The sequence below is a fragment of the Chelonia mydas genome, chromosome 17, assembly GCF_015237465.2.
Source record: "Chelonia mydas isolate rCheMyd1 chromosome 17, rCheMyd1.pri.v2, whole genome shotgun sequence".
Lineage (NCBI taxonomy): Eukaryota > Metazoa > Chordata > Testudines > Cheloniidae > Chelonia > Chelonia mydas.
In genome coordinates, this window is record NC_051257.2 from 9,987,793 (window position 1) to 10,002,825 (window position 15,033).

Consider the following 15,033-nt stretch of genomic DNA (forward strand, 5'->3'; position numbering starts at 1 on the left):
CCCCTGCACTTAACATACATTTTGAAAGCACGGCCCAGAGGACCGGAGTTGCTTGTACGTGTTAATGCAATGAATGACATCCTGTACTCTGCCTTTTGCCTTAATTTAAATCAAGGGTGAGCTGAAAGGCCAGTTATTTATGAAAAACCCCAGCAGGTTTAGGTTAAGAATTTGGGCCATGATTTTCAAACGCTACTGGCGATTTTTGGGTGCCCAGCTTGAGACACCTTTCAAGGGGGACCCTGGTTTTCAGAATGTGCTAAGCATCCACCCTCTGAAAATCAGGCCTCTAAGGTTTGGAATTGGGCACCCAAAATCTCTAGCTACTCCTGAAAAACTTGGCCTCTTTTTTTTTTTTTTTTTAAAGTGCTGATCCTGCAACTTGTTTCCATGTGGGGAGAGATTTCAGACACATGGAAGTTGCGTGTTCAGAGCCTTAAACTCTAGTTTATGCGCTTGGGAGTGATCCGGGGAAGGACAGTGGGCGCACAGGGGCATCCCGTTCATGTGCAATGTTCCAGGGACAGCACCCTAGATTTAAACACACATGGAAAATACCGTTAGGATTGATGCATTACCTTTGTGCTCATGTTGGTTTTGTAAACCAGGCTTTGGCTGAGGCCAATTAAAGAAACGCACTCAAGGAGGTGGCATTGTGATGATGGGTCGATAGCATGGTTCTAACTGCAAACCATTTTACTCCCAGGAGGGTTAGAGTGGCACTCAGGGCTGGATTAGCTTTCCACCTCTGTGAGTAACTCTTTCAGGATCAGATCCCAATAGACCACATCAAATGACCACATCAAGAACGGAAAAGTTCAGACCGTCTCAGTTTGAGAGCGAGCCTATTTTTACTCTGGAATTAAACACACAGGATCTTTCGCTGTAGCTCAACCAGAAGTTATGGACTCACTTTAGGAATTACTGGGTGAAGCTCCCTGGCCTGTGGTATACAGAAGGTCAGACTAGATGACCATCATGGTCCCTTCTGGCCTTAAAATCTATTACTGTAGTGTAGTCTTCAGAAAGCAGAAGAGCGGCCTGCCTCGCACCCTGCATTTGAAACAGGCAGGGTGCTGGGCCGTGGGTGCACCTAACGGTTATCTAGGGAAGTTGGGGAATCCCCATCACTGGAGGTTTTTACAAACACCTATCAGGTATATTTAATGCTGCCTCAGGTGACTGGACTAGGTGACCTCTTGAGGTCTCTTGCAGCTGTACATTTGTTTGATTCAATGTAAAAAAATTGAGCATGCAGAGGACTTGGCTGGTTTAGATTTGTTAGAGCGGAAAGTAATGTTTTAGGGTCACTAGTTCTGTCCCTTCCTGTCATCAAGGGTAGAGCCTGCAGCAAAGCAAAGCACCAAGACATCAGGATGCACCAGGAGGGCAGGGGCAGACAAACGTTTATGGCCATGACTTTTTTACCCCCCCTTTCCCCAGACTCTGGCGACATGATAGAGATGCAGGGATTCGGTGCGAGCTTGTTGTCATGGCAGCTGGAACACTGCAGCCAAGGGTCCTCGTGCCTCTCCTGTTCATCGGGCAGCTCTCCCTACGACATCCCCAGCTGCTGCAACTGCATTCACGACAGGTACACAGGCCAGGCCGGGGAGAGGGCTTGACTCTATCGGCAGAAAGCGACAGTGGCGGAGAAGAGCTCTGGGCTTGCTGCCTACGGGGCCCTTTGCGCCCCGCACGCAAACGCCTGCCATCCTGCACCCGCTTATTAACGTAGCCATGGTGGACGTGTCAGTGGCAACATCTGAGACTGAGGTAAAAAAATTCAAGAGTGCTGAAGCCCCCCTTTCGAAAGGGACCCAGGCATTTAGGCGCCTAAGTCGCCATGGGAAAAAAAAGAATCAATGGGACACAGGCTCCCCTAAATTCCCAGGTCACTTTTGAAATTGGGAGTTAGGCTCCTAAACCCCACCGGCACTTTTCAAAATGGTCTTCGATAGGTTTCCTGGGCAGGCGGAGGAGAAGTCACAAGTGTTGCCGCTGCACCTGTTCAGCCAGCAGTCCCCTACCTCCACCCCCCAAGGCAAGGCCTTGCGTGTGGACAAAAGTCACCCCAATGCCCCTTGCTCCAAGCACCAATGGTGAGTTTTAGGGGCGAGACGCTTCAGGGCTCCCAGGCGGCCCCGCTCCGGGTTACGGGGAGCGCGCTGTGGCTGGGCCACCGCCTGTGAAGGTGTTACAGCATCGCAACAACGAGAGCGAGGCCTGGCTCCTTGTCTCTAGGACAGTCTTCGCTTTTCAGTCTGTGGCGTAGCCCGCCCAACCAGCATGCACCTAGAAGAGCCTGCCGCGCACCGTGTGCTAAGCAGCCTCCCCTCCTGCTCTCGCCACTTCCTCTACAAAGCCTTCGACCGTGTCGAATGGTGAATCGCACTTGTTCTGTGGGACAGAGAGGAAGGAGGCTCCAGTGGCAAGGGGACTAGCCTGCGACATGGGAGACCTGGATCCAATGCCCTGCTCTGCCCACCTCTCAAGCGGTGTTGTGAGGAGACATGCATTAAAAGCTTGGGGAGACACTATAGCGATAGGACCGAGGTCTCTCAATAGCCCCTGATTCTTCTCGCAGTTAAATTGGTTTTACGTCCGTGGACACAAGAGGAGAATCAGGCCTTCAGGGGCTTCTGTTCAGTGCTCTATAAATGATCAACAGAAGCAGGTGAGCGCCATCTTCATTTAGCTCATGTTCTCCAAGCCTCTGGTCGGCACAGCGTTTTCCCTGCTGCATCTGTTTCCGTGCTATGCCCAGCCTCGTCCTTTAGTTTCTCCTGCTCCCCTTGGAAGGTTGCTCGACGCTCCTCTAGACTTGCGCGTGGGAAGCGCTGGTGCCTAGTTGCACCAGTCCAAAAATGCCACTTATTTTTTGGCCAGGAATGTTCTAAACTTGTTGGTGTGGTGGTTGAAATGCCCCCAGGAAGTTTTGTTTTCAAAAACTCCTGTTGCAACATTTTTGGTTTTAAAACTGAATGTTGTTCAGGGTAATTTTCTTTTTTTTAACTGAAAAACTTGAACCTTTCAATCAAAAAAACCTTCAGCCAGCTCTTAAGTCTGTGTGTTTAGGTCAGTGGTGGAGGGAGTTCAGTTTTATGGACATAGGCAAACCAGTCATCCGTCAAAGGATGCTTACACCCCTGCTTTGGTCAGTGGCGGTGTTGTTGTCGCCAGGTAGGTCCCAGGCTATGAGCGAGAAGGGTAGGTGAGATAATATCTTCTACTGAGCCAAATTCTGTTGGTGGAAGGTAATAAGCTTTGGAGCTACATAGAGCTCTTCTTCAGGTCTGGGGAAGGAAGCAGAATATTAATGTGGCCTTTGTAATCCACCTGTCACTGTGGTACTGAGTTACCTAAATATTCATGTGGCTTGGGGCAGCATCCCAGGCAGCGAAATAATTTTAAAATCCAAAAACCTATTTCCTGTCGGATTTTTTTTTTTTTTTTTTTGAAACCAAACGTGTCTTAGTTTGGTTTGGGAAAGGGGCAGTGTCTGTAGATCAGCTGGGATTAGGGATGTGTTCCATGATCCGTAACACCGTAACCCCAACCGTGTTTAAAAATGTCTCCCTACAGAACCCCATTAAAGATGCTGTGTGAAAGCATGAAGAGGCAGATTGTTTCCAGAGCGTTCTATGGATGTAAGTGAGGCTGTTTTCCAAAAGGGACAGTGCATGCAACTCCCGCAGTATCACACGCTAGTTTGCACTGAGAAGGGCTGCGAAGTCAGGTAACTGGCCGTGTTCAGGTTAGAGAGGGATCCAAGCCAAACTATGGGGGGAGGCAGTTGAAAGCCAAATCCAGGTGCAAATTTTTCAGGCGGCCCTTCTCTTCATAACGAGCCAAAGCAACCTAGAACTTTAGAGCGTTCAGAATCCTGACCCAAATATCCTGGCTTGGTAATGCCAGCGGCTCTTCTGTGTGCAGCCATGGAGAACTGATGCTTAAAGCTCTGCGTGTTGCAACCTACTTTTACAAATAGACGTTTGTTTTTTCACTTCCCGGCACAAGATTAAATAGCTGTCAACTTTGCCTCCCCCTTCCAGTCTACCTGGCATGCACGTGGGATTGTAGAGAGGAAAGCTTTGCTTCCAGCTTAAACTGCACAGCTCCATCTTTAAAAGGAGCTCCTGGCATCGGATAGAATAACCTGCTTGCTTATATGAGATTCTGCCCTTCTATTTCCACCCCCTCTGCAGGGCTTGCCTACTGCCGCCATTTGTCTACAGTGAGAACGCATCTGTCTGCCCTCGTGAACCATTCAATTATCCCGCCTGACAAGCCTTCCAGCGCTGCTGGAGGCCTGACTAAAGAGGTCTGGAGTAAATATCAAAAGGACAAAAAGGTAACGGGCACAAAACCTACCCCCAGTTCATAAAGGGAAAAAGTCAGCACCCCACCCAACCCCCACACACTGCCTCAGTGTCACTCCCTAATTTGGCTATAAATATTTCTAAGGGTCTTTTCAAGTGACCAGTGTTGCCTTCTAAGACTACATGAATTCACCATGTGCCAGCTTTGTTCCAATATTTGTGCAGACCCGATTCTCACTTACACTAAGGCCCCTTTGAGCTACCAGAGTAGTGGAAAGTTGGTGTAAATAGCTGTTTCACTCACCTTAAAGCCCTTTTCGCTGTCAGAATGTCATGAAAGTATAAGGGCTTGTCTACACGTGGAGTTGTTCCTGATGAAATCCATGTGTGGACACACTTATTCCAGAATAAGAGTGCCTTCATGCTGTTTAGCTTAACCCAGCAAGTGGTTTAAGCTAAATGGGAACAATGCACTCTGACTCCAGAATGTGTCCACACATGGGGTTAATCAGGAACAACACCATGTGTAGACAAGACACAGATGAGAATCAGCCTGGTGTATCTTTAAGCAGGATGAAGGAGGTTTTGTAAACTAGGACCATCTAGAGGAACACTAGATCTTTTTGCCCTGCAATTTTAGACATTTAAAGTGATGTTTTTATTTGGACAGTCCACTTCCTGATTTTGGGCAGCCCAGAAAGCAGCACTGATGGGGAGAAGACTTGAAAATTTAGGAGCCTGAAAATCTTCGGGAAAAGCCAAAGTGAATTAGGTTTTTACATGTAGTTTTTGAAGCAAATATAGCGCCATTAAAAGTAAGGGCTGGTCTACACTACGGGGTGCGGGGAATCGATCTAAGTTACGCAACTTCAGTTACGTGAACATACGTAGATCTACTTACTGCGGTGTCTCGACAGGAGACACGCTCCCGTTGATTCCCCTTGCGCTTCTCATTGAGGGGGAGTACCGGAGTCGACGCTAGAGCGATCGGCGGTCGATTTATCGTGTCTATACTAGACCCGATAAATCGAACCCCGCCGGATCAATCGCAGCCGGTCGATCCGGCCGGTAGTGTAGACAAGCCCTCAGTCATTGTCAGCTCTGATGACTGGAGTCCTGTATCTACAGAACAGATGTAGCACAAGCAATGTCAGGGCAAACTTCTGAGACAGTCTACCTTTCTGCTGAGCACATGCTCCATAAGCACCTTCTTAAACATCTGCTTAAGTGCTTTCTTGAATCAGGACCCTAAAGTACTGTCCATGGATTCACACTGTGTGAATGCCTTAGAAGGGCAATTCTCCAAGGCCTGTTTGATCCTTTGCATCTCTGGTGACAGCAAAGGTATAATTTGGCATCTACACAGTGGTAGATTCCATGATGGACACCAGTCCAATAGGAACTGACCCATTTTATATAGGCCGCTCAACAGCCATCAAGTGGTAAGATCATATTGGGCCAGATGGGAACCAATGACCTAGGAATAAAAGTATCCCATCTGTATCCCATTGCCAACCTTTTTAAGGCTTCCACTGGTTGTGTTTTTTCCATTAGCTGTGTACTTGCAAGTAAGTGTAGTGCTTTTATGCAAACTCAATAGTAAGGTGCATTCATTGTGCCCTCCCCTCTTTCCTGACTGCTTTAGAATTACAAAGAATTGGAATTACTCAAACGAGTTTACTATGGCGGAGTGCAGCATGAGATTCGAAAGGAAGTGTGGCCCTTCTTACTAGGCCACTACAAATTTGGCATGACCAAAAAGGAAATGGATCGGGTAAGTTCCGGCTTCTGAGATTTAAATGGGATGTCAAATTTTTAAATACTAAGAGCACTCTCTAGGTGGAATACTTACTCCATTTTAATAAACACTCTCCTAGCATATGGTCTTTAGGGCACCAAAGCCCGTATTTTCGGGTTTTCTCCAGTAGGACTTGGACTTGGGAATGAGAACTCCTGAGTTTGATGCCACCGTGGGCAAGCCACCTGGCCTTCCTGTGCCCGAGTTTCTCTGTTTGGAGGATAATTGCCCTCCTAGGGCACTTTTTAAATTAGTGCCTGGAAAGCGCTTTGCGAAGGCTGCGGCCCTGAGGCCACACAAGGGCAGCGCATTCGTGAACTCACAGCAAAACGTTCGTCTGGGCGACCCAGTGGCAGTTCAAACACGGTATCTTGAAATACCAGGTGACGCACCTGCGTGCGCCCAGGTTTAATGCAACGGTTCAAAACTACTCTGAGACCTGGCGCTACTAAAAAGGGCCATGAGGGCTGTGTGGGTTTGTCCCCTTTTCCTAGAAGCAGGTAAGACGTGTCTTTAAAAACCCGCCCGCTCCTCTTTGGAAATATCATTGTGAAGTATAAATGCTAACGTACTATTTATTCTACACGCACACAGAAAACCCCCAAACTAACAACATTTACCACATTTCAGCCCAGGGCCGTTACAAATGGGCTACAGCCCTAGGGTACGGGGGCTGTGATGAAAATTCGGACAGCACAGTGACTGTACAGCCAGCGACCCCACTGCCGTGTTCGCTTAGCACAGGGCACCTCCACCTCAGAAAAGCTACAGGGTCCCATGCAAACCACTGGGCGCGGCTTTCAGTTAGGGTAGACACTGGAGGGCCTCCTCGTGCCTTTTTTGTGCCTGAAGGCCAAAGAGCGTGTGAGCAGCATCTCCCTTTTATGAGATGATTTACTGGACTGCAGGAAGTGATGCTGACCTCAGACTGCAGCCTCCCAGGGGCCCTGAAGGAGTGAACATGAGGCTGATGGACCTGCGTGTCTGTCCGCAAAGGGCAATCGTAGGAGAGCAACCTGAAAGCTGAATATGGCGGCGGGGGGCGGGGGAGTCTTGTGTGGCTTGTGTCTGGCATAGGTCTCGGGGAGGAAAGGGCAGGCAGAGGGATTGTGCGAGCGTGTGGCGAAGCGCTCGTTGGAGCAGGCGCTCCAGAGACTCCCCTCACGCGCCCGTGTCTGTACCGCTCCGCCAGGCTGCCGTTCTTGGTAAATTCGAGCTTTAGCAATGGCGAGGTTGGTAATGCGCTGCAGCGCCTGTGACATGAGACACACGTGTCCCTCGACTGCCAGTCCGTCTTCTCTCCTATTAGACACTAATGACCAGAGAGAGAGCCCAGATAACTCCACCACTGTCTAATTTTGCCAGATTCCTGTCTCCCCTTTTGATTGCAAAGTACCAGTCCCCTGGCTTTCCCTTTCCTCCAGAGGGAGGTAAAAGCGATGAGTACGGGTAATATTCAGTAAGTAGAAAAACAAAACCAATCTGCATTTATCAGGAGGGGACTGTTTGCCTAGTGCGTAAATCAGGAGTCAGGACACCTGGCTTCTAGTCCCAGCTTCAGAGGATATGTTTGTCTGCGGGTTACAGCCAGGGATTGGTAATCAGGACAACTGGATTTTATTCCCCTTTTAACATCTGTGCCTCAGTTTCCCTATTTGTAAAATAGGACTCCTACTAAATTAACCCAGGGGTTGCAAGGCGTAAATCAGTGTTTGCTAGGTGCCTTGGGATCCTTAGATAAAGGGTGCCATTGAAGCGCTAGACTGGAAACTCCTTGGGGCAGAGACTGTCTTTGTCCAGCACCTAGCACAGTGGGGCCAAGATCCGTGACTGGGGCTCCTGGGCACTCCCACAACACCAATAATTATTAATCATAATAAGGATAATGGTGCATCGGTTTGAGGAGTCAGCCCCTAAACAAAAAAGGCATGCATTGGATGGGAGGGAGTATTAGGCAAGTGAGAGATCCAAGCAGTCAGAATATCAGCTCGCCAGGTCCTCAACTGAAACCATCACCGATGATTTATCACGTTTGCTTTCTGTACTATCATACCGTCATCCATCAGCGCTGGGCAGCCAGGCTGGGGGCACTGTCTCACACGGCTCTCCTCCAGCCTCCCACTAGGGGTTGTACTTTCTGATTTACCACTCCACAGCCACCTCGCCTGACAGATATCCCCCCCAGCTCCCAGGGAGAAGGCTACAGTAGCAACCAGCTGGCAAAGCCCAGAGCCTGAAGCCAGCTCACTATTAGGGCTTTTATCCAGCTCTTGGCAAGCAACAGAGCAGTAAAGTTATTGTCTCTCTCCTCGTAGCCAGAGGGTGTTTTTGGTGTCTGACTTGCCTTTCGACACAGGAAACCAGCAGTAGCATGCTACAAGAACCAGGGCGGGTGCATCTGGCTAGCGTGCAACAGTATCTTAGCTGGAGCTTCCACTGTTAGAATCGCTCTCAGCTGCTGATCCTGCAATGAGCTCTGCACAGGACTCATGTCCGGGAGCTCACTGCAGGGGCCTAGGTTACAAAGATGGAAGTGGGGGGGGGGGGGCAGAAATACAGTAGGGTGCCATAGGATTTGATTAGAGCAGGCCGTTGGTCCATCACCTCTAGTGAGATTTCAGGAGGTGGGCAGCACCCTTCTCGTTTATCTCGGGCCAGTCATGAAGTGCTGTATATTAAACGGTTTAAAAAAAAAAAATCCTTCCTGCCCTTCGTGGTGGCAGTTTACATGCTGAAGCATGAGATTTGATTGCTCCTATGTAGCACGCCTGATGTTACTGGCCAGTTGCAGCTGTGAATTCTGCCCCTTCACTGTTTCCTTTTCATTGGTTCTAGCTTGACCTGCCCTTAAATTTCACTACAGTCCTTTGCCTCTCATTCTGCCCACGCCCAAGCATGTGCCTGATTCCACTTTCCACTTCTTATTTTGCTGGGGATGGGCCCCATCCTGGAGTTGAGATCTAGACCCCACGCCCAGTTTCCCTGGAGCTCAACGGGGTTTCAGATCCTGTCTGGCCACCTCACTAGCTTTAATCTCTTCTGACATGCAAGCCACGCCATCTGGGCCTCGGACTGTCTCGGATGCCCTCCTGCAAGGAGGGTCTAACGTTTCAGCTGCATCTGTCTGTGTCTTTGTTCGAAGGTGGATGAAGATATTGCTCTCAAGTATCAGAAGGTCATGGCCGAGTGGAAAGCCTGCGAGGTCATCGTGAAGCAGCGGGAGAAAGAGTCACACTCTGCCATCTTTGCTAAGTTTTCATCAGGCAGCAGCATTGACAGCCACGTTCAGCGATTGATCCACAGGGATTCCACCATCAGCAACGACGTAAGTGGTCTTGTTTAGCTCTCTGTTCTCCTGTGCACTCATCCTTAAGGAATGTTGCAGTACAATGGGCAATGCTGGAAATATAGTGCTCACAGGCACAGCTTGGGGCGGGGGGACAACAGTTGCATAGGCACCCTTGGGAAACTGCCCTCTGCATAATTTAGGCAGTCCAGGGAGCTGCTCTCAATTAGAGAAGCCCTGCCTGCCCAGCAACTCTGCAACCTGGAATCTCTGTCGAGTTCTGGGCTATGGCCCCTGGGCCAGACCATGCTAGGGCTTGCAACAGGGCACGTGTAGGGTAGTCTGTGGTTGTTCCTAAGCCTGCAGTGGGGGTATTCTCCCCCAGCTGGCTAAGGGGCTTTTATGGCCTCTGTCTACCACAGCAGCAGAAAATCGCTCTCAGGTAAGAACCTCTGGGGAATGGATTGGCTCAAGGAATTGATAATGGCTCTGAAGATTTGTTTGTCTTTGGGTCCCCAGTTCAAATCCAGCCAAGAGCAATAGTGATCGGCAGTTACTATTCCAGCAACCACGTGGTGGGTCTCAGTTTCATTTCTAGTAGGCAGGTGCTCAGATCAGAGATGGCCCCAGTGTTTGGCTCTGCCCTCGTCCCTCTAAGCCTAGATGCTGAGGACAGAATAGGCAGGCAGACTGAATAGCCCTTGTGACACAAGGTTAGGCGTTAGCCACACGGGTAGGCTGTGCGTTGGAGTAGGGGACTTGCGCTGCCCTGGTTGTATCTCCAGGGCTGCTAATCTGGCACCTTTCAAAAGCACTTGAATTCATGCACATGGATATGTTTAAAAATAAAAAAATTAAAAAATCCTAGTCCTCAAAGCTGTAGGAAAAAATGAGTCACGTGGACAGTAAGACTGTACTGTCCAGAACAAACCCACATTGCTAAAAGGGATAGACGATGACCTAAAAGAGCTCTCCAATCTCTAGCCATCTGTGACTATAAAAGCCCCATCTCACACACCTTCAAGGTTAGTCTAAGCTATGCATTTAGCTGCCTCCTTATCGTTCGGAAGAGAACTTTACTCGGGTAGCTGAGAACAGAACTTGTCCCCAAAATCTGTAGCAAGTTTAAAAAAAAAAAGTGGTGAAGTTTGCTTGCCCAACAGAAGGCAGCACTATGAAACATGAGGTTGAAGGCCAGGATCTCCAGGTTCACGAGTGATTGCTCAGCTTGGGTGCCTCCGTTTTTGGGTGCCCAACTAGAGACGTTTTATAAAGGGGCTTGGTTTTTCAGCCAGTGGGTGCTCAGAGTCAGGCCCCTTTAAACGCCGCTCAGGTTAGGTGCCCAAAAACTGAGACATTCAACATGAAGTCATTTTTTAAAATTTAGGACACGGAGTGCAGATCATAAGTTCCTCAGTGGATATTACTTTTAGAGTCCCTTCTCTGGCCATATCCAGCCTCTAAGTTCATTGTAAAACCTGGGTAGATCCACTCTGTTCAGCTATAATATATACACGCACGGATGCTGCATGGGATAATATACAGATGCTCTACTGACTCGGTGATCTTGTCTGTTGAAATAACCTCGGCCCACACACGAGTTTGGGACTTATTTGGTCTTTCCTCCCCCCCCCGCCCCCCCCGCCCCGCATTCCTGCAATTCTCACCACCACCATCAGGTCTTCATATCTGTAGATGAAATGGACTCAACAGAGCGAGACTTACAAGGTCCGGTTGACCCCTCGTTGACTGTGGTGAACGTCGACACTCCGGTCGCAGCGGCTGCCGTCGAACAGCAGTCAGTAGAATTTGATTCTCCCGATTCCGGGCTGCCTTCTTCTCGGAATTACTCGGTCGCTTCGGGCATCCTGTCCAGCATCGACGACGGGCAGAGTGTCTGCTTTGAGGACGGGGCGGAGGAAGAAGTTAGCGCGGACTTAGAAAGACCAGATCTGGACGTGACCCAGGCTCAGAAAGCCAAGGTGGTGACCTCAGAGCGTCAGGATTCTGTAATGGAGGAACAACTGTGCTCCCAGTTGGATTATTTGACGTCTGGAGAGGACATTGCGTCTGTTTGTGGAGCTGCCTATACAGTAGGTCACTATTTATCGTATTACGCATCGACCTATGTCTGTAGAGCACTCTTCCTTCTCTTCCTCTCAAAGGCCCTGCATGTATTTCAGACTTCCTGTCAAACAGGATTTAACTAAGGCTAGGCCAAAACCAGAACCTAAACTCTTTGAATGTCAGGGAGCGGGAGGGAACCCCTGCGTCCAAATCCCTCCGAGCTGTTTAACTGCTGGGTCGGATCCAAATCCAGGAGCAGCCTTTCTTCTGGGTCCAATTCAGAGGTGGCCAAAATCTCAAAGGAACAACTCATGAGAGTCTCTGGCGCCATCTGATCCAAATCCTAACCCATGAAACGGCACCCTAGCCCTAATCCAGACCCAACACCACCTGCTCGGATATTAGCGTTGCTATAAGCAGATTTAAGCTTTCTTGCTTCTGGCCTGTGTGCCACCAAAAGCCTGCCATCGCCCTTAATAATCCCCTGCACTGCTGGGCTGTGCTTGGAAGGCTCAGCAGGGAGAGCAGATGCACTGTACCTGGGACTGTCAGCAGCAGTGAGGTGGGTAGCTGTGTGTATTTAAGCTGTGGGGTGGGGATTCTAGACTTTCCGGGTTCAGTGGAATCAAATCACATCTGGGGTTAAATTCTCTGCTGTGCCAAAGTCTTCAGTTCAACGGAGATGAGGGAAGTCAGTTCTGGTGCCCTGACTCTCTGGGCCAACCTGCACCAGCCCCTGGTCCCCACTGTGTTTCAAGAATCCTAGGGGTTGCTCTAAACTGCGCCAGCTGGCTGCCAAGGGCTATATGCAGCTGGAAATTGCCAGAGCGCACTGTACTGAGGCCACGGCCCCCCAAGATTCCCCCTGTGCTGTTGTGGTGAGTGCAGGAGCCAGGTAAGTGAGCTCTGGTGCTGCTTCGAGCGCCCTCTTGGTGGTGGTAATACCTAGCACGTATAGCACACTTTTCATCTGTCAATCTCAAAGCGCTTTCCAGTAGGGGAACTCAGCTGAATCCAGACATCTTCCTACTTCTTAACTCAGGTTAATCTCTAGGAGCATCTTTTGTTTAACAGCAAGCGTGCCTCACTGGGTTTTTTTTAAACCTTCTAGATAGAATTACTGGACACCGTTGCCTTAAATCTGCATAGAATCGATAAAGACGTTCAGAGGTGCGACCGGAATTACTGGTATTTTACTGCTGCTAACTTGGAGAAACTCAGAAACATCATGTGCAGGTAACACAGCTTGCAAAGCAAATGCTTCTTCTCACTGCACTGCAGCTAACTTGGGTTAATATCCGATAGTGCCTGCCTCTCCCAGAGTGCAGTACGGTATGGCCAAAAGCTTCCAGAGAAAGAGAAGATGTGGTCGGGTGGATAGTTTAGTGGAGTCCCAGCTCAGCTTCAAACTCTCTGTATCACCGTAAGTTTTGTAATGTACTTTGTTCCTCAGTTCCCCACCTGCAAAATGGGGCTAATGCTTCCTTACCTCCCAGAACTGTAGCAAAGATCAAATTAGTTAAGGAAACGGAGGCGCTCAGATACGAGAGTGATATTTCAGCGGGTGGGAATTGGAAGGATACGTTTTCAGATCAAACCCCCTCCAGGCTCCTGGGAACAGTTCAGCTAGTATGGAGAGTGCTACCCTATTGAATCAGAGGTCTGTACCGTCCCTTTAACAATGTCGCTGCTGGCGGAGTATCCTGCTCTGAGTCCAAAAACTAAAACTTACTTCTCATAAGAAAAGTTTGGACGCTCAGACATTCGAGGCTGTGCATGCATTGTTTGGGGTTTTCCGTGGGCCTCCGGATTACGGTTTCTGCATCTAAATTATGTGGTCTGAGCTACATTCTGCCCCTGCCAAGTGGTATTTGAACTCCATACAGTGCTCTAAATCTGCGTAGTCTCCTGGCTTTTCTAGGGCATGATTCTGGAAGCTGGGGCTGGATTCCCACTACCGGACACGCGTGCCTCCCCATAGGTGCTGGAACTAAGGGTGCTCTCGCACCCCATGGCTTGGAGTGGTTTCCATTATATACGGAGTTTACAGTTTGGTTCAATGACTCTCCTCAGCACCACCACTATACAAATGGTTCCAGCCCCCCTGTGCCTCCCTGGTTTTTAAGGCGGTGGCTGCCTTTATTTTTGTTAGTTTATATTTCACCCGGTGGCAAAAGTCCCTGGAGGAGGGAGATTTTTCAAAGCCACTGAAGATTTAGGAGCACAAACCACACTGAAAGTCAGTGATTTTTTTTCTTCCTCCCAAAAAGTGATGTGCTTATGTAAATCTCTCCCTCTGTGTTTTGTAGAAATCTAAACACATAATTCACCTTTGCCTCAGGTGGAGCAGGAGAATAACTAGTGTTGCTGACCCCTCTCTACACCCCAGTGTGATGTATTTGTGACCAAACAGGCCGGGGTGCTGGCTGTAATAGGACTAATATGCAGCTGTTCCCTCATGGAGAATGCCCAGAGCACCACCCCATAGGGGTTTTTTGGAGCCCTGTATATAATGCAGTAGAAAGTTCTCTCCCTGACGCACAATTCGATAGGCTGGTGCAAAAAAGCTGTAAGAGAGGATCTCCTTCTCTATTAAATTGTAGGGCTTTTTAAGGGTGATTTCTGTAAGCACTATTGGCTTCCTCCTTAGGGAATTCACCCACTGGATCTACAGCCCAGCGCTAGACATAGGGCTTTCTGTTGGAGTTGGGTCTTAGGTCCACTAAAAACAATCCAGCAGAGAGGGGATTTAGAGACGACGTTTGCTAGTGTCTCTTCTGTTTCTTTCTTTGTGCAGTTATGTATGGGAGCACCTGGATGTCGGATACGTCCAAGGCATGTGTGATCTACTGGCTCCTCTCATGGTTATCCTTGACAACGGTAGGCGGGCCGAGTTTTCCTTTTGTAATGCTCTGCCACCCTGGCAGATTAGTACGAGGTGCCCTTGGGAACACACAGAGTCAAAAATGTACCACGTTTCGGAGGAAGCTGTGTGCATTATGTAATGGCAGCTCCCCCACACGGAAGGCTGCAGCGTTCCAGTCATCTTCCTGTTGCAAAGTGACTCACGATGGCCTCTTGGGGATTCCCTATTTAATCTCCCCAGACTAAAGTTGACTTGTAAACAGAGGTAACAGTATTTCTGTAGCTGCTGGCACTGCAAACTCAACATGGGATCTGCAAATCTAGCTGGGCTCCTTCTGCAATCAGACAGACGTTCCAGTGGCCCACCTCATATTTTCACCCGGCACTGGTCATGGGGGAAAATAACAGAGTTGGAAGGAGAAAGCTGCCCCTCCCCACCACCATGTTACCTTGCAGCATCTTGCCGTGTCCAGTACAAACATGGGTCCCAGGCTTTGCAGCACTCTAATCCATCCACTTTCTATCCACAGATCAGCTGGTGTACAGCTGCTTCAGCCACCTAATGAAGAGAATGAGCCAGAATTTCCCCAACGGAGGTGCTATGGACACACACTTTGCCAACATGCGATCACTAATTCAGGCGAGTCCTCACTGGAGAGAAGCTGGGGTTAGGACAGGGGAAGCGTATTTGTATT

The 15,033-nt window shown here is 49.2% G+C and overlaps 1 protein-coding gene and 1 long non-coding RNA gene across 9 annotated transcripts in view; one reads left to right on the forward strand and one right to left on the reverse strand.

Moving 5' to 3' along the window:
* The window catches only part of SGSM2 (small G protein signaling modulator 2), a 145,499-nt gene that overhangs the window by 117,212 nt on the left and 13,254 nt on the right, over nt 1-15,033 (forward strand). For all 8 annotated transcript variants that reach the window (XM_037880355.2, XM_037880361.2, XM_037880354.2 and 5 more), the window contains 9 exons: nt 1,444-1,594; nt 3,586-3,650; nt 4,209-4,354; nt 5,968-6,096; nt 9,263-9,445; nt 11,086-11,499; nt 12,585-12,709; nt 14,271-14,353; nt 14,869-14,978. In XM_037880355.2, coding sequence (XP_037736283.1) covers nt 1,444-1,594; nt 3,586-3,650; nt 4,209-4,354; nt 5,968-6,096; nt 9,263-9,445; nt 11,086-11,499; nt 12,585-12,709; nt 14,271-14,353; nt 14,869-14,978 — 1,406 coding nt within the window. The remainder of the gene's footprint in view (nt 1-1,443; nt 1,595-3,585; nt 3,651-4,208; nt 4,355-5,967; nt 6,097-9,262; nt 9,446-11,085; nt 11,500-12,584; nt 12,710-14,270; nt 14,354-14,868; nt 14,979-15,033) is intronic.
* On the reverse strand, nt 1,593-14,906 carry LOC122463167. The gene is made up of 3 exons (XR_006286254.1): nt 14,788-14,906; nt 5,224-5,444; nt 1,593-3,296 (listed from the first exon to the last, which is right to left on the reverse strand). It is a non-coding gene; the product is annotated as an uncharacterized LOC122463167 (long non-coding RNA).